This window comes from Rhinoderma darwinii, chromosome 5, assembly GCF_050947455.1.
Source record: "Rhinoderma darwinii isolate aRhiDar2 chromosome 5, aRhiDar2.hap1, whole genome shotgun sequence".
Taxonomy (NCBI): domain Eukaryota; kingdom Metazoa; phylum Chordata; class Amphibia; order Anura; family Rhinodermatidae; genus Rhinoderma; species Rhinoderma darwinii.
Window position 1 is genome coordinate 328,611,316 of NC_134691.1, and position 23,864 is coordinate 328,635,179.

The 23,864-nt window shown below is 41.7% G+C and overlaps 1 protein-coding gene across 1 annotated transcript in view; it reads right to left on the bottom strand.

The window, feature by feature from the left end:
- The window catches only part of CDK6 (cyclin dependent kinase 6), a 138,921-nt gene that overhangs the window by 18,044 nt on the left and 97,013 nt on the right, over nt 1–23,864 (bottom strand). Inside the window, exon 5 of the mRNA XM_075827712.1 lies at nt 641–750. Coding sequence (XP_075683827.1) covers nt 641–750 — 110 coding nt within the window. The remainder of the gene's footprint in view (nt 1–640; nt 751–23,864) is intronic.

Genomic DNA, 23,864 nt, shown 5'->3' on the forward strand with positions numbered 1-23,864 from the left:
TTTTAAGCTTTAGACATGTATTACTTATAACCTTTATGATTCATTATGGTTTTTCTGTTTGTCCGTATAGAAAAATGTTGGATGTCTGTTATTTTTGGATAAATTGTCCTGAAAAAGGAAACATCAGGTTGGCCTATGTAATCCATTGCATTACTGCATGTGCTCTTCGGGCATACCTCAGGTACTTCCTAAGAGGGAATAACACAGAATAGCCCTGGGGGTCTTTGTTAGGCCCACAACTGTCCTTTAAAACCGTAATCACCCTTGTGATGCAGGAATAACTTTTTGGTGGAACTACAATGGTTAAACAGCCAGGATCAGAGAAGCCCTGTTGCAGGTGATAACGCGGCTCAAGCCCCCAGTTCCGTACACATGCAGCGCAGGGTGGGAAGGAGTTAAAGAGAAACACCTGTAGACAAATTAAATAACAGTGTTCTTCTATTTTCCCCCATGCCACCTCTAATTTAATTTTAACTCAACTTCTCGACATGGTATAACAATGGTTTTTGGTCAATTGTACTTACCTGTGGGATTAATCTGATGAATAGTAAAACGCAAAAGATACTATAGAAAAAGGAAAACTAGATCTACGATAATAGAGGTTTTATTATGACATATAATAGGACTAAATTAATCTTACTTTCGACGAAACATTTCTGCAAATATACATCCAACGCTCCAAAGATCCACCGGCGTGGCGTAGCTGGACTGTAGGAGAACCTCAGGTGCCCTGTACCACAATGTCACCACCTGAAATGTAACAAAATGAGGGTTATAGTTGCACTGCTCTGATCTAAACCCGGACATTTTTAAGACATAGCAATTGGTGGAGGTTGTAAAGAGCAATTTCACCCAATAACAAAATAGTATCGCATAATCTTGACCGTTGGGTGTTAATCTGTTTAGCAAAATATACTGCCCTGAGCACAAAATGGCGGCAAAAGTGTCTTCCCTTCCCCCACAGCAGTGGAGGTATGAATGGAAGACCAAAATGTACTTCAACCCCCACTCAAACACCACTTGTCCAGTGAGAGATAGATTATGTAAAAAAAAACAAAACAGAAAATCACATAGTCAAAATGATATATATTTATTTGCATTGTGCACAGAGAAATAAGTATTTGATCCCCGACCAACCATTAAGAGCTCAGCCTCCTCCAGACCAGTTACACGCTCCAAATCAACTTGGTGCCTGCATTAAAGACAGCTCTTACATGGTCACCTGTATAAAAGACTCCTGTCCACAGACTCAATGAATCAGTCTGACTCTAACCTCTACAACATGGGCAAGACCAAAGAGCTTTCTAAGGATGTCCGGGACAAGATCATAGACCAGCACAAGGCTGGAATGGGCTACAAAACCATAAGTAAGACGCTGGGTGAGAAGGAGACAACTGTTGGTGCAATAGTAAGAAAATGGAAGACATACAAAATGACTGTCAATCGACATCGATCTGGGGCTCCATGCAAAATCTCACCTCGTGGGGTATCCTTGATCCTGAGGAAGGTGAGAGCTCAGCCGAAAACTACACGTGGGGAACTTGTTAATGATCTCAAGGCAGCTGGGACCACAGTCACCAAGAAAACCATTGGTAACACATTACGCCGTAATGGATTAAAATCCTGCAGTGCCCGCAAGGTCCCCCTGCTCAAGAAGGCACATGTACAGGCCCGTCTGAAGTTTGCAAATGAACATCTGGATGATTCTGAGAGTGATTGGGAGAAGGTGCTGTGGTCAGACGAGACTAAAATTGAGCTCTTTGGCATTAACTCTACTCGCCGTGTTTGGAGGAAGAGAAATTCTGCCTATGACCCAAAGAACACCGTCCCCACTGTCAAGCATGGAGGTGGAAACATTATGTTTTGGGGGTGTTTCTCTGCTAAGGGCACAGGACTACTTCACCGCATCAATGGGAGGATGGATGGAGCCATGTACCGTCAAATCCTGAGTGACAACCTCCTTCCCTCCACCAGGACATTAAAAATGGCTCGTGGCTGGGTCTTCCAGCACGACAATGACCCGAAACATACAGCCAAGGCAACAAAGGAGTGGCTCAAAAAGAAGCACATTAAGGTCATGGAGTGGCCTAGCCAGTCTCCAGACCTTAATCCCATCGAAAACTTATGGAGGGAGCTGAAGATCCGAGTTGCCAAGCGACAGCCTCGAAATCGTAATGATTTACAGATGATCTGCAAAGAGGAGTGGGCCAAAATTCCATCTAACATGTGTGCAAACCTCATCATCAACTACAAAAAACGTCTGACTGCTGTGCTTGCCAACAAGGGTTTTGCCACCAAGTATTAAGTCTTGTTTGCCAAAGGGATCAAATACTTATTTCTCTGTGCACAATGCAAATAAATATATATCATTTTGACAATGTTATTTTCATTTTTTTTTTTTAATACAATCTATCTCTCACTGGTACAATTAACCTAGCCTAAAAATTCTAGACTGTTCATGACTTTGACAGTGGGCAAACTTACAAAATCAGCAAGGGATCAAATACTTATTTCCTTCACTGTATATGGCGATTTGGTTAAAAGGCTTTTTTGGGGTCAGTGGCATTTTTTTTTAAAACGCAGCATGCTCTAGGTATAGCATCCTTTCTGGCGTCTTTCCCATAGGTTTCTCTATAGGACTTAATGTACAAAATGACACTAAATAAGAAACAGAAAAACGTATATAAAAATGCCATAAAAAAGCATGTTAAAATTAAAAAAAACTCTTACTCTAACTTTTTTTCATGCAGTTTAAAACGCCAGATAAAAACCCTGTGTAAAGGAGGCCTAAAAAGGGGAAAACGTAATACAGATAAAGTGAAAATCAAACAAGTCATATCAATGAAACACAATTGCTTCCAAAGTTGCGCCGCTGTAAGACATTTGGCAAAATAAATCTCTTGTGAATGAGCATAAATAGCCAAAGATGCCGCCGTGTCCCCTGATGTCCCCCTGACAAAGTCCATTGCACTTTGGTTCTTACAAAAAAAAAAAAAATGTTTACATCTCCCTCCCTCTCGCCATGGAAACCAAACAAATATTTGCCAGCGTCTCTCAAGCTACTAGATAAGAATACATAGAAATCGTTCCCAGCTTAAGACTAGTGAACAGTTCTCAGCAAACACATTATGGCGGACTAATTGACATTCCTGAAGCACTTACATCAATATGTTATCTTCAGGTATGTCAGCAATAAATGGTGCAGGTAGGGCTCAGCAATTAATCGAAAAATAACTGAGACCAAAATTCAGCGCAATTTAGGGCCTGTTCACACCACCCTTTCTTTCCGCTGAGGGGTTCCATCGGATGTTTCTGCGCTATTGATTCCGTCAAAACGATGGAACCCTGTCACAGCGGTGACAAACGGAAACCATTAGCTAGGTTTCCGTCACCATTGAGACGGAAACCTCCTACGGAACCCCTCAGCAGAAAGGAACGGTGATGTGAACACAGCCTAACCGACGTCATCTTGCGCATTTTGTTTTTTTAGTATTTTTTCCCCCAGTTTCAACTATATCTGCATCCTCAGGACACAGGTACAGTTGAATCCAGTGGTACAGCAGGGAGCCGTAAAGTCCCTGCTCTACCATTCACTATGTATCGCCGGACACTCACGGGCATTATACTGTATGGAGGCAGCTATAGGAGCATTATACTGTGTGGAGGAAGCTATAGGGGCATTATACTGTATGGAGGCAGCTATAGGGGCATTATACTGTGTGGAGGCAGTTTACGGGGATTATACTGGGTAGAGGCAGCTGTAGGGGCATTATACTGTGTGGAGGCAGCTATAGGGGCATTATACTGTGTGGAGGAAGCTATAGGGGCATTATACTGTATGGAGGCAGCTATAGGGGCATTATACTGTGTGGAGGCAGTTTACGGGGATTATACTGGGTAGAGGCAGCTGTAGGGGCATTATACTGTGTGGAGGCAGCTATAGGGGCATTATACTGTGTGGAGGCAGCTAACGGGATTATACTGGGTAGAGGGAGCTATATGGGCATTGTACTGTGTAGGGGGCAGCTATAGGGGAATTATACTGTGTGGGGGTATCTATGGGGGCATTATACTGTGTAGAGCCAGCTATGGGGGCATTGGACTGTGTGGAGAGCAGTTATGGAGGGCATTATACTGTGTGGAGGGCAGATATGGGGGCATTATAATGTGTAGGGGCAGCTATGGGGCATTATACTGTGTGGGGAGCACTAAGGGGGCAATCTACTATGTGGGGGCATTGTATTATATACACTAGTATACAGTAGGCTCAGGGGATAAATATTAGTTCAATGGTGTGGCATGCAAATAGGATGTGTAGTCTAAATAATCATTCAATAATCGTAATCGAGGTTACATGTTCAATTAATCGTGATTTTGATTTAGCTCATAATCGCATAGCCCTAGGTGCAGGACAATACTGAAAATAGTTGGAAAATAAAAATTTACAAGCAATAAAATTAAAGGGGGTTTCCGGGACTGCTGATCGGTGGAAGTCCGACTCCAAGGACCTTTGCCGATCAGCTGAAAGGGCCGCGTCACTCATCCCCTTCAATGTTTACCCAGGGACAGCGCTGTACATTTGGTTGTGGCTGTGCCTGGTACTGCAGCACACACCCAGGGTTGGACTGGACCCTCGTTTTCACACAATAATAGGCCCCAACAATCAAGCAGAAGACAACTCCATTTGAAGGTGGCTTTGGAGCCAAATACTTGTCACTAGGGTCTATATCCTACGGGATGATTCATAAATAACCAATTAGACCCTATTGAAATGTCCTGTGTGTGCAGTAATAGAAATAAAGATTACAATGAAAATTAAATAAATAATACGAAAAAGCAATACTTACCTATTCTTGCCCCCAGCAATCCAGCACTGTCGCTCCAGCGGTAGTCCCGGTACTTGTTTACATGCACATAGCATGTGACCACTACAGCCAATCACCGGGCTCAGCGGCCAGATGTTGTATTTCTGGCATTATGCCAGACAGAAATACGATTCGTCTCCAGAGAGCCCCGCTTAGCCCTCTAATTGGCTGGAGCGGTTACATGCTACATGCATGTAATTATGAACCGGGGCTGCCGCCAGAGCAACAGCGTTGGATCGCTGGGGCCAAGGATAGGCAAGTATTTATTTTTTGTTTTATTTATTTCATTTAAAAAATGTGCCACAAACTGTAATGTACCTGTAATGTTGTGTAGAATTCTACAATTCTTATCTACTAAGCTCTCCCCAATGCTGCGCCGCCATCTATTTTAGCGCTCTTCTAAGGGTATGTGCACACAACCTATTTTCAGACGTAATGGAGGTGTTTTACGCTTTGAATTACGCCTGAAAAGACGGCTCCAATACGTCGGCAAACATCTACCCATTGCTTGCAATCGGTCTAACGATGTTCTGTGCAGACGAGCTGTCATTTTACGCGTCGCTGTCAAAAGACGGCGCGTAAAATTACGTTGCGTCAAAGAAGTGCAGGACACTTCTTGGGACGTATTTGGAGCCGTTTTTCATTGACTCCAATGAAAACCAGCTCCAATTACGTCCGTAAAAGACGCCGCGAAAAACGCGTGCACTTGTAAAAACGTCTGAAATTCTGGAGCTGTTTTCTCCTGAAAACAGCTCCGTAATTTCAGACGTATTTGGCGTTTTCGTGTGCACATACCCTAAATGTACCAACCCTCTTGTGGTCTTCACTCAGCCACTGACCTACAACTCTCATCCTCCCTCATTACATCCTACTTCTGTCTGCAGGATTTCTCCCGTGCTGCACCCATTCTGTAGAACTCACTGCCCCTGAACATTAGACTTGTCTTGCGAACTAATTTTTTCAAGCAGGCCTATATTACAATGTGTCTATGCGACAACAACACCAGATCAAAGATATCTCCACTCCTCTCAGCAACATCCTTAACTAGTTTCCCTTGTCACATCACTCTGCACTTTATATCCACAGTGACGGGTTCCGATCAGGGCCTTTGTCTCAGATCCAACCGAAAATACCATAGATAATAGTTCAGCATGTTGCGCTATAGTTTCCAGTAAAATGACAGACACCGTGACAGAAACATGATGGAACTCATTAAAGTCAATGGGTTACGTTGGTGGCTGATGGTGTCTGTCATGTAACGGAATCGGCGCTTCCGGTATTTTAGTTGTTCTGCTCCTCTGACGAAGCAGCAGAACGGAAACACTAACGCAGATGTAAACGAGGCCTAAGTAACATGAACCTATTGGGTCACCTTCCATTTCATTTAGATTGTAAGCTCTCATGGGTAAGGACCTCACTGTTTGTTGATTTGTTATGATCACTTGTAATTTTACTTGCTTGTTGCTTCCCCAATTGTATGTTGGAGTTTTATAAAGATTAATATTTATGGTCAAACAATTAGCGGCCATTTTCTTGTCTTCAGGCTAAATAATTGCAACAATTTGGAAAATTAAAAAATACTATTTCACCAAAGAGAAGTAAAGTCAGTGACGCCTCCTGTTTGCGACGCCTGGCCACGTTGTGCCACGCTCCGGGCTTCAATTTTCACGCTCAATTTTTTTTTTTCCATCCAGCGGAAACAATAATCTGCAGAAAATACTTTTTTCACTTTCTACAACGCGTGCTATTAAAAGGCCGAGATGTTCTTGTTTCTAGGAAGATGCTTTTCTGCAGGCAGGAGGATGTAACAGAGTAATTCTCAGTATTTGTCTTCACACATTAAAAAGCGCCGACACTGAAAACACATCCTCAAGTGACCCCGTTGTTGTTCAGGAAGACATATGAGCTGCGAGCATGTTTCAGAGAGCAATAATCAGATGGCCTTCTGTATAAAGCGTCATAAATCAGTCTCTCTCTTAGTACCTTCATCCCGAAAAGCTCCATAGGACTATACAAGGCAAGAGGAGCCGGAGGGGAGGGTTATATAACAGTAGCTACTTGTGGTTTACATACACTGATATATAGCACTGCCCAACAGACCTTGCACCTGACCTACGCAAATTAACCCCCTAACCCCTTAGTGACCAGCCTATTTTAGGCCTTAGTGACCAAGCTATTTTTTACGTTTTTCCATCGTCTCATTCAAGGAGCTATAACTTTTTTATTTTTGCGTTGACATAGCTGTAAAAGGTCTTGTTTTTTTGCAGGACAAGTTGTATTTTTTAATAGTACCATTTTGGGGTATATGTCATTTATTGATTAATTTTTATTAACTTTTTTTTTGGGGGGGCGCGGGACTTCAATTTTTTTGCGTCCTAAATTTACGCCGTTTACCGAGTGGTATAAATAACACAATAACTTTATTCAGCGGGTTGTTACAATTGCAACGATACCAAATTTATATGGTTTTCTTATGTTTTACTACTTTTACAAAGTAAAAACACTTTTTTTTTTCAAAATTTTTATTTTTTTGTGTCTCCATATTTGAAAAGCGATAACTTTTTTCTTTTTCCATCGATGCAGTTGTATTAGGGCTTTTGTTTTGCAGGACGACTTGTAGTTTTTATTGGTACCATTTTGGAGTACATGCGACTTTTTGATCACTTTTTATCACATTTTATTTAAGGCAGGTTGTACAGAAAACAGCAATTTTTGCATTGTCTTTTATTAAATTTTTTACGGTGTACATCGAGCGGGTTAAATAATGTAATAGCTTTATAGTTGGGGGTCGTTACAAACGCAGCGATACCAAATATGTGTAACTTTTTTTTGTTTTTTCATAATAAAGCATGTTGTAAGCGGGAAAAGTGGGTTTTACTTTTTTTTTTACTTATTTTTTATCAACTTTTATTAGTCCCACTAGGGGACTTCACTATGCGATCACCTAATCGCTTTTAGGGTATGTTCACACGCAGTATTTACGGACGTAATTCAGGCGTTTTTGCCCCGAATTACGTCCGAAAATAGCGCCTCAATAGCGCTGACAAACATCTGCCCATTGAAAGCAATGGGCAGACGTTTGTCTGTTCACACGAGGCGTATATTTACGCGCCGCTGTCAAATGACGGCGCGTAAATAGACGCCCGCGTCAAAGAAGTGACCTGTCACTTCTTTGGCCGTAATTGACTTCAATGAATAGCAGCGCCAATTACGTCCGTAGTTGACGCGGCGTTCAAGCGCCTGCACATGCCGTTACGGCTGAAATTACAGGGATGTTTTCAGGCTGAAACATCCCCGTAATTTCAGCCGTAACGGACGCCCTCGTGTGAACATACCCTTATAGTACACTGCAATACTTCTGTATTACAGTGCATTACTGCCTGTCCGTGTAAAACGGACAGGCATCTGCTAGGCATTAACTAGAGAGGCAGACCTAGCGGCCTTTATTAAGACATCTGCACCCTGGGGGCCATAGAAGACACCGGCACCCTGCGATCGTATAGCCCCCTCCCTCCAAAACCACTCAGATGTGGTGCTCGCTATTGAGCATCGCATCTGAGGGGTTAAACGAGCGAGATCGATACGGATATCGATCTCACCCTTTTGAGCAGGTCTGCTCCCAGCCTTCAGCTACCTCCGGCATTTGGGTGTATTTTTTTTATTTAACAGTACTTTTTTTTATTATTATTATTCATTTAACTTTTTGGTTTTGTTAATCCCATAAGTGCATTTTTTTTTATTTTCACCTTTAATGTACTGACATATATCTATATGCCAGTATATTAGCCTGTGTACTGATTGTACACAGGCAGTTGTTAGGGCATACCTCAGTATGCCCTAACCACAGGAAAAATGGTCAGACACCCTGGGGTCCTTCAATGTACCCTGAGCTGTCTGCCCATATAAGGTATGTACCTCGATCGCGTCACAGGGATTCCATGTGATGCGATCAAAGGGGGGATCCCCTCCCCATTTTCAAAGGGTTAATGTCGGAGAACAGAGGTTTCTCTTATGTTGTCCGTTAGGCCCCATGCACACGACCGTAGTTTTCCTCCGTAATTATGGATCAGGTAATTATGGATTAAATTGCAGAGCCTTTCTTTTCAATAGGCCTTGGACACCTTTCTCTATATTTACGGATATGTGTCCGGACCGTAGAAGTGATTCGAAAAATATAGAACATGTCTTATTCTTGTCCGCAATTGCAGCACAGACTCGCCCATAGAAGTCTATGGATGCTTCCGCAATTGCGGATGGCTACGGATGTGCATCCGTATTTACGGATCTGTATTTGCGGACAGTAAAAACCCTTACGGTCGTGTGCTTGAGGCCTTAGAGTGGGGCCGTGGCTGTGTATTACAGCTATTACCCTGATGCTGGTCGCAAAGGGGACGAGCGTAGACGTCAAGTGTTGCCAAGCAGTTAAAGTGAACCTCCGGATATAAACAGCTATAAAATAAAACTGCGTTGAAAATAATACGTAAAGGGGTTGTCCAGGATTAAAAAAACAGCTTCCAGAAACAGTTCCACTCTTGTCCATGGTTTGTGTCTGGTATTGCAGCTTCATTGAAGTAAATGCGACTGAGCTGCAATACCACACACAACCTGTGGACAGGTGTGGCACTGTCTTTGATAGAAAGCAGCCATGTTATCAAAGGCTGTTGTTCACTTCATTCCTCTACTATACACTTAAAAAAGATCTCTATTACCCACTTTCTCCACTAGGCGGCCTGAGGACAAAGTCAGATTGATAGAAGCCGTAAACAAGCATAAACGGATCAAACCCCCCTAGTGGCATAAGCGGGCAACAAATATTTTAGTAAGTAAAAGAGAGTGGATGTTCACTTTAAAGGGGTGTCCAGTATTTCAAAAATAATAGTAATTCACTTAAAAATGAAAAGTTAAGCACCCTTATAAACTGTGTATTTCAGCTCCTCACCAGTTTAAGATCTCTGCTTGCTCTTTAGGATCCTTATCTCTTGTCCAGAGTGGAGAGCGGTTACAAAGAGCGTCTCTCACTCTGGAGGACCTGTTCTGTCCAGTATTACACAGACAACCCATTGATGTGAATGGACACTGTGTAATGCTTCATTTCGCCTGTAATTGCGCTGCAGCAAAATTGAATACTTACTTCCAGATTTCCGCACAGATTACAGCTGATCGCTAGGAGTCCCAGCAGGGGGACAGTTTGTGATCAGCTTAATGTCAAAGGAACCCTTCTAACAAGTAGGTTACAGATTACAGCCGATCACTGGGTTTCCATCAAGGGACTCTTCTAACAAGCGTTTTTTCAAAGCGGACAGCCCCTTTGAAGGGTTGTCCTTGGTTAGAAAAAAGGTTCTATTTTTTTAGACATAGTGCCACGCCTTTCCGAGGGTTGTGTCTAGTATTGTAGCTCAGTTATCCTCCTTTAATTTAGCAGTACCTTTTAACCTTTACCAATTTCTATAGTATACATTAGGCCATTGACAAGGGTTGTCCATGTTTGAGGTTCCAAGGTGACGCTTCACTTCAATGATCAACACAGAGCAGCTGCTTTAAATCTCATACAGTGGGTCATTAGGTGTTGAAGGCACTTAGTCACCGAGCTCTGTATTTTCAACTTCTGAAGAAAAACACATGGTCGTCTGAGCTGAGGGAGCGTTTCTTTAGTCTTTGAGGTCGATTCGGTCTGGTTGGCAGTTCCTAATATCTCCGGCCAGGATCCAGGGGTGTGAGGACACCTGGGGACACATTTTTCTGTATCCATACCGAGGAATGTTAAATAACATACTGAGCATTCCCTAATGGCGATGTTTGGGATGAAAAATTTGTCATCGTCTCATACATTACCTGTGTAGGAAAGGAAAACAGCGGTAGCCTAAAATATAACCTCTGCCTAAGAGCGCAGCAAAGGGTATGTGTTGATTAATCCACATTTTATGGTAAGAATAATCATTTATTTTGGCAGTAGACTTCTGCTAAGGAAAGAAAAATCTGAAAAAATCCAGCCACAGTCCTGGAGTCCGGAACAACAAGACCGCTTTAGCCAGTTTAATTGTATAATTTTATTATTTTTAATGCTCCAAAGTACCTTAAATGAAAATTGAAGCAACTTTACAAACGGTCCTGATTAAAAATGTTCTATCATTTTGTGTCTATAGCTCCTATGCAGGCCTGTGTCTCCATGGTAACAGACTACAAACAAACCCTGTGTGGTCTGATTCTACAGTCATAATCTTTTTCATCTGTCCCCTCCAACTTGCAAATCTTGTTTATATATATATATATATATATATATATATATATATATATATCCAAAAAAATAGGCAGCACACCATAGATTTCAGTGAAAAAAGAGGGTACTTTATTGCCCCATGTGCGACGTTTCAGCTCTATCCACTAGAGCCTTTCTCAAGCCTTTTCTTAGGCTTGAGAAAGGCTCTAGTCAGGATAGAGCTGAAACGTCGCACATGGGGCAATAAAGTACCCTCTTTATCCACTGAAATCTATGGTGTGCTGCCTATTTTTTTGGATCTCTGTAGTACTGGGAACTTGGTCTGCTCCCTTGGGCTTGCACCCACATCTCTAACCGGTGCCGCTGGATCTTCTGTTTTGCTATATATATATATATATATATATATATATATATATATATAAATAAATAATTTTTCGTACATATAGCATGTGATTTATAGTAATTTATTTTTCTCGCATTGGGCGGGATGTATCGAATTTTTAGGACTTATTTTTTTACAATCGAGTTTGTTCTTTTCTTCATTTTTATTATTTTTACAAAATGTATTCAATTTTACTTCATTTTTTTAGTTTTACTTTTTAAATATAGTTTTCTTTTTTCTGCAGTAAAATACCTATGTATTTCAAAGCATTACAACATGTGCATGTAAAATGGATTTTTCTCAGTACAGCCCTAAAGGCCTTTGTTAGGCCTGTCCCTTTAAAATGTCATCTGCTGCGATCACTGGGGCTGACCATCCGGGGGAAAAAACAGCCCACTCCCTTTCTTGATACCACAATTGCTTAGGAACATGGCATCACAAGGGTTACATGATCAGGACTGGACCCAGCTTCCCCCAGGTGACTGCACTATCACAGTGCAGTAAATGGATGGTGCTGGCCATTTGGTCCCATTCGCCATTGCCGTACATTTTAGAGATCAGACTTTGGAGGGGTTATATCAAATTTACATTAAAAGGGCCAGTTCAGGCAGTGTTTGGGCATTTCATTTTTTATCTTTAGATCTGCCTGAGATGCGCCAATTTTATTAAGAGGTGTGCGTGTCTTACTAAATTTGGCACATTTAACGCCAAAGTACTTAAGTTTAAGACTGCCGTATAAAACGCCAGTCTTAGGGCCTGTTCACATCAGCATTGGCTTTCCGTTCCGGGGTTCCGTTGGAGGTTTCCGTCGGGTGAACCCTGCAATGGAAAGTCAAACTGAAACCACAGCTTCCGTTTCAGTCACCATTGATATCAATGGTGACGGAAACATTGCTAATGGTTTCCGTTCGTCGCCATTCCGGCAGGTTTTCGTTTTTCCGACTGAATCGATAGCGCAGTTGACTATCACAGCACAGCACCTATTTCCACATCAAAATGTAAAAACCACACCTGAAAACGCATTAAAAAAAAAATGCACTGTTAAATGTGGATTTTACCTGCGGAACTACCTGTGTTTACCTGCGACTTTAAAGATTTTTTTCGCTTCAAATTACGCAGCCTGTGCATGTAGCCTTTTTATCGGGCCTATATATGTACAATATGTTATTAAATTACCCATGATTATCTGCCATCGCTGAGCCATAGAGAACCCGCCATTGCATCAGTGCCATGCAATTGGGTACTTTACATTATGTCCCGGATTATCCAGATTTTCGGGAATTTTTGAGAACTTTTCATTATACAATGGCAATGCTTTATTTACCTAAAACTGGATACCCCCTTTAAGGGATTTCAGAGAACACATCCACTGCATGGTGTCTAAGCAACAAAACAAGAGTCTGTATTTGATCTGGTGACACTGGCGGTGGCAAGGACAGGCAGATAAGACGAGCACTGCTTGTGATCATCATATGGTAGGGAGCGGCGGTTCATCCGAGGGTCCGTCGCTGTGACAACATTCTAGACATTCCTCGCAGTCCACAATTGTCAGCACCGAGCCGTGACAACCTTTACGCTTTTTGGGCTCCTGAACAAGACTATCTTTATGCTATCGCGTTCCGGCGACTTCTTCTGGACTTCAATCACTTTTGATGTGGGATAACACAGGGACATGCCTCGGATTTCCGTTAACACCTTCCAAGGCACCTTGCAAAGATCGTGGGCGCCCAATATACTGTGCTACGCTTTCTGCAGGGATGAAGGAGTTAAGATGAACACATTTACTGTACAAGCTAGAAACACAGAGCGGGTCTGTATAGTCTGGTGGCCATTAGCCAATGTTTACAGCCCCCTGGGTGGGAAACGCAGGGTGAAAAGCTCTGTACAGCAGCTTTCAGAATCCCTTTGCTGTTGCCACTATGACCTTGAGTGTTGGGTTTATTTATTCATTACAGCCTCCTGCTTTTGCTTGTTAACAGCCTCCTATATAACACAAGGAAACACAACCTTTTCCAGAGCACCGACGTACCCACTGCTCATTTTTGGAAAATGTAAAATTTCCATGAGATGTGACATAGACACTAATACATGCATATAACACAGAGAATCGACCCTATGAAAGATTCATTTTCCACAGAAAGCTCTCTTAAGAATATTAAGTGAAATTCCTTTAATCCGGAATCTAATAATCAAGATAATCTGATAATCCAGCTCCTGATTTCATCATAAAACTGTAAGAAGAAAAGAACAGAGAGAACCAAGCAGCGGATTTTGTCTTAAAATTTTATTTTGGGCATGTCTTTCCCTCTAACCTGGATCTTGACCTACATTTCTACGGTACGCCAATAATCTAGAATATTTGATCATCTAGAACCTGTCTGGTTACATTGATGCTGGAATAAAGGATTGCAATAAGAAATTGCTATCACACAATATAATGTTATTATTGGAAACATTCCTTTAATTACAATTGGAAAGAATCTATCCTAAGAAATGCGTTGTGCCGTTCCTCTGTTATTCCTCCTGGAAATTTTGTAATAAATTGACTACTGGATGTTTCCATTCCTCTTGTCAATACCGTGTGTCCCTACAAACTATTCTAAAAGTTGTAATGGGCAAAAGGGCCAAGATTTCGGAGTTTAAATACACGTGTATAAAAATATTTTACATAACAGTTGCCACTTCCTTTTTGATTTCCTGGCAAGATTCGAACGTTTTTCTGACTGTAATTAGACCGCAGTTACAAATCTAAATAGAGATAAAATGCATTTTCTTCCCTGGTTCAGAGAGAACAACAGCGGTTGGCAAAATCATCAGTGGGTCATGGACTAAAGTAATTTTAATGTAAAATACCTTGTAGAAGGATCCGGAGGATTGAAATGGACCTCATGTGTAAAAACGAATGCAGCCAGAAAGTGGAGCGGCAGCCTATAGTAACCAATCAGATCACTTCCATTTTTAACCTGCCCTGAAAAGCGGGAATTTGGTTGATTTGGGCAACTGTTCTACGAGGTCTGCATTAGTTTCTATACATGTGGAGTCAGGAGTCATTATATCTGCCAAAAAGAATAGAAGACAAGCAAAGCACAATGTTGTACTCCGTCATCCACATTTACAAATGAATATACGACCGTAGTGTCATTCAGCACCCGTAATAAAAATACCATATAGTGCCCAGATAAATAGTGCACATACTGCATGGATAGTGCCATGCAGTGGCCAGACTGTGCCATACAGCACCCATTTACTAAATGCAATGCACAGATAGTACATAGAGTGCCCAATTAGTGACATTCATTTTCAAGAAGCATAGTGCAATATACATTTCCCAGAGTACCATACGTTGTCCAGATAGTGTCATACAATGCTCTACCTAGATAACTAATGCCTCCTAGTACCTATTTAGTGCCCACAGCCTTAAAGTCTCCTAATCACAGAGGGAGAATGTGGGTGAGGTAATTACCCGCCTTCATTCTCACACTGTGCACAAGTGATGCTGCCCCCAGCTGGTAGAAGCCAGTAAAACAAGCCATACGGGGGCATTGTTAGGATCTAAAAAGATCCCGCCCACCTTGAAAAACATATTGAAGACAGCATCGTTATAAAACAACTTTTAGAATACAGTAGGCTTAGATACATCACCCCATTAGTAAATTATTCCTGGTAATTAACTATAAGGAAACCTGTACCCATAAATACATCGACCCGTCCCCAAATTATTTTCCCTGTCATAAACACTAATGTATATACATTATGATAGTTTACATCTAAATCATACACTCATGTACTTACCATGACCATATATAACTACCACAAAGACCAATATACCCAATAATAACACCATACAGTGACCATGCAGAGGTCACATATCTGTTCTACACTGGCGCTCTGAGTATAATCATGCTGTGAATACAGTACAATAAATCCAATAACTCACAGGTGACGTCTTTTCTGGTTGTAGTCGTTCACTTTCTATCCGGCTCAGACCGTTGTGACCCGTCTCTGAAGTTTGCTGCCCCCTTTAATGCACTCAGTGATCAGACAGATTGTTGAGGGACATACCGTCAACTGGTAAAAACCTAGTTGTCAATTTATTCATACAATTCTAGGAGGAATAACAGAGGAATGGCACAACACAGAGTTCTTTGAAAAGATGCTCCTGAATTGTTATATTCTGGGGAATACAATTAATTGCTAAAACAAATATTTCAGGAGAGCTGACAGATCCGCTTTAAAATATCCAGCGATTACAATGCTACATTTTTCCTGCACTTGATATGGCCTCCCCTGTTGATATGAGCAGATTACAATGGGTTAGAAAAGCTGGATTTGTGGCAATCAGCTAGCTTCCATTTAAAGGGTAACTAAACATTCAAAAAACTTTTGACATGTCTTAGTGACATGTCAGAAGTTTTGATCGGTGGGAGTCCGAGCACTGAAACCTCACAAAGCTGAGTGAGTGGCGTACAGGCTCATAGACTTTCTATTGAGCCCATACACCACTTGCTCGGCTTTCCGAGAAAAGCCGATCAGGAACGAAGCAACACAGCGCTTACCCGAGCACTTCTGACACTTCGTTTTAGCGATCGGTGGGGGTCTCAGTGCTCGGACCCCCTTTGATCAAAACCTTTGACATGTTACTATGACATGTCAAAAGTTTTTGGAAAGTTTAGTCAATGAATAATTTATGGTGCGTGTACGGCAATAAATATCACTTGTGCCACATTAACGTCCATAGGTCGTGTTTGAGAGAATGGTGCACGTGAAATTTGCACTATTTTTCCCGATGAAAACTGAAGGCAAAATGAAAATTTGTAAAAAAGGTTTTTCAAAATTGTTACTTGCCATGACAAAACAATGTTCAGCTTTTTTTTCCCCTTAAAGAGGCTCTGTCACCACATTATAAGTGCCCTGTCTCCTACATAAGGAGATGGGCGCTGTAATGTAGGTGACAGTAATGCTTTTTATTTAAAAAAAACAATCTTTTTTCACAAAGTTAGGAGCGATTTAAGTTTATGCTAATGAGCTTTCTTAATGCCCAAGTGGGCGTACTTTTACTTTCGACCAAGTGGGCGTTGTACAGAGGAGTGCATGACGCTGACCAATCAGCATCATGCACTCCTCTCCATTCATTTACACTGCACTAGCGATATAGATATATCACTATGTGCAGCCTCATACACAAGCCCTAACATTACTACTGTGTCCTGATAATGAATACACATGAAATCCAGCCTGGACGTCATGTGTGCTCAGAATCCTGACACTTCTGACTCTTTTTTTTGTGAGATTCCGGCAAGTGAAACCAAATCTCGTTTAGCTCTGAGATCTCGCGAGATTTCGTATCTGTTGCTGGAATCTCACAAAAAAGAGTCAGAAGTGTCAGGATTCTGAGTACACATGACGTCCAGGCTGGATTTCATGTGTATTCATTATCAGGACACTGTAGTAATGTTAGGGCTTGTGTATGAGGCTGCACATAGTGATATATCTATATCGCTAGTGCAGTGTAAATGAATGGAGAGGAGTGCATGATGCCGATTGGTCAGCGTCATGCACTCCTCTGTACAACGCCCACTTGGTCGAAAGTAAAGGTACGCCCACTTGGGCATTAAGAAAGCTCATTAGCATAAACTTAAATCGCTCCTAACTTTGTGAAAAAATATCGTTTTTTTTAAATAAAAAGCATTACTGTCACCTACATTACAGCGCCCATCTCCTTATGTAGGAGATAGGGGACTTATAATGTGGTGACAGAGTCTCTTTAACTCAATATAGGAATTTTCACAATGGCGGGACAGACGTAAACTTTAGAAGAATCCAGAATATATAAGGGAATCTCATTGTTATAAAATATTGACCTCATGAAAAGCGTAAATACAAGTGCTGCCATGAAATGGGTGACATACTGTAACAACAGGGCAGTTCTATGCGCTGCACAAGTGGAGCCTGATACACACAGTTAAATGGAATGCAAAAGGGGCCTCTTGTCCTGAACAAAGCACGCTCAGTTTGGCTCTTTTTCTCTTGCCCTACCACATCCGTACATCGTTAGTTGGAAAATTCCAGATCCATGCCGTAATTTTTTGTGTGTTTTTATTTTTTTTATTTCCAGCACTTTTAAAGCTTTAAAGTCCAGATGCCACCCCCCCCCCTCCTCTTATCTGTCGCTTTACTTTTTGGCTTTCTGCCATTTGTGGCCCACTATTAATACAGAAAAATACAGAACATTTCCTGCAGCTGGGATAGGAAATAGCTAGTAAAAAAAAAATACTATGTAAAAAAAAAACAACAACGTTTTTTATTTTTTTTCTCACAGGCCCCTCGTTTGGCGATGTAATGGAGATGTGCACGCTTCATTTGGAAGATTCGTTGTTTTCCAAGGTCTGTCATGCGTAATCAATTGTTTCGGGTCCCAGCACTGTGAAAGGCCGAGGAAGCTGAGCCAGTTCAGTATGACACAACACATTGTTAACCTCTTTCATACTAATAACTCTAGACTGGAAGAAAAGCTAAGGCTCTGCTCACTGCTAAACTTATAATAAAAAATAATACGAAAAAAATATCAAAAAGTATACTGGGCAAATGTACGTCACATCTTTAAAACCGTCTGCCCATAGACTTCTGTAGAAAAAAAAGTAAAGTAACGCATACGTATATTTGAAGTGCAGCCTAGTTGCAATAGCGTACTAGGTGAAGCTGTTCCGCACCTTAAGTTTTTCACTGCCGCAACAATATGGACCACATTTGACATTTACAAATAAAACCTGAATTATAAAATAAAAAAATAATCATACTTACGCCTTATACATTGTAAAAATACCAGCCAACGCTTTACACAATTGGACGCCTTCATGCAATTTTGCATTGTAACGCTTTGTAAGAAATGCATAAAAAGTAATGTTTGCGGCTAAAAGTCTGAACCAAGCGAAGCCTAAGACACACAACAACATAAAAGTTTTAAAAAAAATGGCAAAAGAGTTGTCCTATCTGGAAACTGACCAGTTGATTCCCATTGGTCTAGCTTCTCTAACCCATAGATATCAGTGGTACCTACGGGCACAATATAAATGAACGGGCAGCCATGTTATGGGTGAGTTGAGTTTACAACATCGGGAGCTGCTGTATGCAGTATCTTTCTGCACTGGCTCATATATGCAAATGGACAGAGGTTGTCCTGATAGGAAAGCCCCTTATAGGTGTTTTCCATTTTGGACAATCCCTTTTCCTTCAAAAGTTCCCTCGAAGTTAAGTTGGTCACATGGTGTTCCGCTCCTGGAACAGAGCTGTAATCTATGATGGAACCTGGCAGCAAGTGTTCAGTTCCGCTGTAGCGCCACCAGAGGAGACAATAGGCATTACACAGTTTCCATTTAAATCAATGGGCTGCCCATGTAATGCATGGACATAACAGGTCCTCCAGAGGGCAAGACGCTCTTTTCAGCAGTTGTCACTTTTGGCTAATAAATGAGGGTCCTGAATGAAGCAACTACCCCCTTCAATTAACACAGAATTCCCTAAAAGGGTATTCAAAAGGGTGTTTTCTGAGCCCCATTAAAGACAAAATGAAACATCGTCCCATAATATAACTTAGCCAATCCATTACATTTTATCCACAGCAAATAACGGAAAAGTCCAATGCTGCTGTAGCACTGTATGCTTCCAATGATGCGTAAGTGAGAACAACGGTCGGACTTAGCCAAAATGTTTCCCGGTGAGAATTTCCTTTATAATGTTTTCGCTTATCTTGGCTTCTGACTGTATCCACACTTACCCTTTGCCATAGCCATTGTTTGGAAACGCCAGACACAGACAATACAGAGGATAATAATAGTACAATATATCAATGTATAGAAAGCTACTATTTCTCAGACATTAGTAGCCGAGTAGCTGATAAATGGAAGCTAGAAAGCATATCCCGGAATTCTACACAAATATACTTCTCTCGGATTTATTTATCTACTGGCTTAGTGTTCAACGAGCGAGTGCCAAGGACTTCGCTGCTCAAGACAGCTTCAAAGCACGGTGCCAGGAGAAGGCCAAGCCAGGTCAAATGTGGAAAAGTCAGAAAAAGGCCTGAGGAATTTCACCTAGAAATCGTATACAATGTCCCATTCAGCAGTGAGAAATGACAAAAGATAGATTAGATCGCCGTCCTATGGAGGGAAAAAGAGGAAGGAAATGAAAACCTCTTATTGATGTGTGCGGCTGATTTCACATGTCATAAAATATGCCACATATAAGGCAAGAATTCACGTGCGACTGACTATTATACACTGAACTAAACCCAACAGTCATTTTTAGCCTTCTTCATTCAATAATCGGCCCATCAATGGGATACGATAGCCGCCCCTATTGTGGGTACATGTAAAAGGGTTGTCAAGTCTTGTGTATGTAAATAAAGTTTTTATACATAATATAATTAAATGTTTTGTAACTTGTTACTATAATTTTTGTCTTAATTCCAAGCCATTTTCAAGATCTCTCCTTGCCGTCAATGAACGGCAACATTCTAGTTTACATCCAGAGGCTGAAAAGCTGTCTTGACCTAGTCCAATAGATTCCTATGCATCTAACATATTCCCAGAGAATATCCTGATTGTTTGACAGGATTATGAAAATCTTTTTTTTAATTATATAATGGCAGTATATAATTCCAAATATTTGCCATATGTCTGCATAGTATACAAAGAAATACACGTAATCAACGTAACCAGTTGGCGTCATTTGTACATTTATGGCACCGGCGCTATGTAGTTAGCACGAAGTGCCTTAAATGTACGGCACGTGGATGCTCTTGGAACAGAAACTGTGCTCACACCATCCGCAGCAAATGCCAGCTGTATTTTACAGCTAAAAAACTGCTGCAACGGCCGGGATCCAGGATAATTCCGCAGCATCTAAGTGGTTAGACAGAGGGAGGAGGCTCACTCTGTCAAACCATCGGCACCCCGCTTTTGCACCCCGACCTGATTGCGGTGTGCCGATGGGTTGCCATGGAAGCCCTTAAGAAGTTACCCAGGTCTGCCTTGTCTGTATGCCTAATAGGCGGCCTGTCAGTTTTACACTGACAGGCATAACATAACAGTGTATTAAGTAAGCAATCAAATGATCGCATGGTCCCCATGAAAAACGAAAAAGTAAAGAAAGGTCAAATTAAATATTCACAAAAAAATCCAATGTAACAACAACAAAGTATTTTTTCATCTTATAAAATGCTTTATTATGGGAATAAGTATACATAATTGCTATTGCCGCAACCGTTATTTGTTAACCAGTTAGTGACCACCCATTAGTGTTTTTACGGTGGCCACTAACAGGCTTTATTCCGCTGCTGCCGTTGCATTGGGATAAATAAATAGAGCAGGGAGCCTCCGGTAGCTGAGAGCAGAGAGCAGCCCTAACCTAACGGATGAGATCGATATCATCGATTGCGCTTGTTTAACCTCAGATACGGCGCTCAATAGCGAGCGCCGCATCTGAGTGGTTTTAGAGAGGGAGGGAGCTCCCTCTCTCACCCCACCGGCACCCTAAGTAAGATCGCAGGGTGTCGGTGGTTTCTATGGCAGCCGGGGGACCTAATAAAGGCTAGAGGCATGGCCTAGCAGATGCCTGTCCGTTTTACACATTTTACAGTGCAAGTAATACACTGCAATACAAAAGTGGGAGTCGGTGTATGGAGTCAATAGAAAGTCTATGAGCCCGCACTCCGATACATTGGCTTTCCGGAAAAAGCCGAACCGAAACGAAGCAGCTGAGTGCTCACACGAACGCTTCGGCTGCTTCGTTCTAGCGATTGGTGGGGGTCTCCGTGTTCGGACCCCCACCAAGGGAATGTGTCGCTAGAAATTTTTTGTGTCGAGTAAAGGTTATGGACACCTTTTGGAGATCATTTTACGGTTTATCTATAGATATAATCTACATAATCAGATGAGACAATTTGTGATTGTATTACTTATATTGTACTGAGTAACAGCATGTATCATACTCAAGAGCAGCATTTCTTCACAATTTTGCAGGTTGTCATTGGATACAGTCAAGACGCTTGTCGTCAGACACACCCCTAACAGCTTTGCTGAGATCCTCAAATGTAGGGGGACAACTAGTTTTTTATGGGCAACACCGTATCCATTTTTCTGCGCTCGTTTTTATACATTTGGTCTATTATGTAAGACGTCAGTCACTTAGACACTCGGAATGTCATTTTCACACGTTCTTTCCTAAGTGTCTCATTTCCTGGTTTCTCGACACTCGCCAGCCGAGATACTATGTGGTAATGTATATATACTGTCCGTTCTATATCAGGTCAGGCTGTTGCGGTTCTTTGACATCACACATAAACACCAAACAGGACAAATTTGTGACATTGTTGGTTTTCATTTTGGTTAAGTTCTATGTTCCAAACCTCACATGCCACCGGCTGACCGGGCTGTGATATCCTTACGTCCGCAATGTAAACTAAGGCTGTCTGTGTGTCTGAAGTGGAAGCCTCGGAGGATTGGCTGTCTGCGAATGTCTTAACACCGAGTAGTCGAAAGCCTCCTGCCCTGGCATAAACTGAAGCTGTGAGCGCTCGTTTTTCCACATCTATGCAAAATGCGGTTTGTAGAGCAGTCCATGTATGAATGCTGCTTTTTCAAGTCATTTCATAGTCTAATTCAGAGATGCCAACCCACGGGTTATGATCTGTGATAATAAACAAGAGTTGTAATGATTTTATACCAAAATTCCCAAGGAACAGCGCAGAATGGATTCCTTAAAGTGGCCAAGAAAATGTTAACCCCCTTCACTGCCTGGGCAAATCATTCCCTCAAACTGCTTCTTTAAGGCTATGTTCACACGTAGTGGACGGAAAGTCTACAGCGTATTATAAATGCTTGATTTGAACAAATCTCAAAAACGCACTGCAGACATTTTCCATTCAAAAATTGACCTGTGGCACGCATTTTTAAATCTGCAGCATGTCAATTCCTGCTGAAGGTTGGTTACAGATTTGTTGCGAATTTTCCCCATTGAGTAAAAGGGAAAGTCGTAATGCGCAACAAAACCCAATTCTTGCGGATTTTGCTGCAGATCCGAATATGCAAATCCATATAGTAAATACCTAGCAACGTTTCCTTGGTTCCCCGCAGGTCTCTGTACATCACAAGCTGCAGCGTTTACATAGTACAGAGACCAGCAAGGGACTAGGTAAGTGTTGCTATGGGAGTGTCCATATAATATATATATATTTGTATTATTTTTAACACTCAGTTATTGTCTACAGGGAAATTTGCACCAAATTTAAATTTGGTGTGGATTTGCCGCTGCGGATTTCCCTGCAGCTTCCTCTAAATTTACTGTGGAAATTTTCCGCAGCAAATCCAGTAGCGTGACCTTAACCTAAAAAAGAAAACCACGCCACCGATTGTAGCCAAAAATGTGTGTATTAACGACTATATATATATATATTTTTTTGCAGATGCGATAATGAAGCAACCCAATGCAGCACCACTAGTATGTGAGAACTCTTAAGGGTTTTCCATTTTAATGTTAATAAAAGCTTATCAATGGGGGAGATTTATGAAGGAATTTACATTAGTTTTCTGGAATAAATGCATTGAAAAATATTGGGGATGGGGCTCTCTCAAAATTGGTGCAAAGTCAGCTATCAAAGTTACAGAGGTCCTGTGGCTGTCACTGTTATGATAGTCCTATGGCTGTCACTTTTCTAGAGATGCTGAGATCACTGTTGGTTCTGTGGCTAGTTTTATTATGGAGGTGCTGGGACTGTCACTGTTATGGGGCTCCAATGGCTGCCTCTGTTATAAAGATCCTGCAGCTGTGTGTTATGGAGGACCTGTGGCTGTGGTTGTTATGGAGGTCATGTGTCTGTCACTGTTCTGGTGGTCCTTTGGCTGCCACTGTTATGGGGGTCCTGTGGCTTTGTCTGTTACGGAGGTACTGTGGCTGCCACTGTTATGAAGGTCCTCCTGTGGCGGTCACTATTATGGAGGTACTGTGGCTGCTACTTTTATGAAGGTCCTCATGTGGCTATGACTGTTATGGAGGTGCTGTGGCTGTGTCTGTTATGGCGGTTCTGTAGCCATCACTGTTATGAAGGTCCTGTGGCTTGGTCTGTTATGGAGGTTCTGTAGCCATCACCGGGGTTCTATGGCTGCCACTGTCAGGGTCCTGACCTTTATCACGTTATCATTTTGTGTTTATATTTATTGGTACCTTGACTTTGAGAGGCTTTGATCATTTAAAATATGGACACACTCTGTCAAAAACATTCACCCTTCTTTTGCTCGGGTCTACACGGTGACTTTAGCTGCGATACATGTCGCACGGCCAAAAATCGCTGTGTAGCGCTGCCTGCATCACAAGTAATGAAAGTGAATGTTGCTGCAGGTTGCTG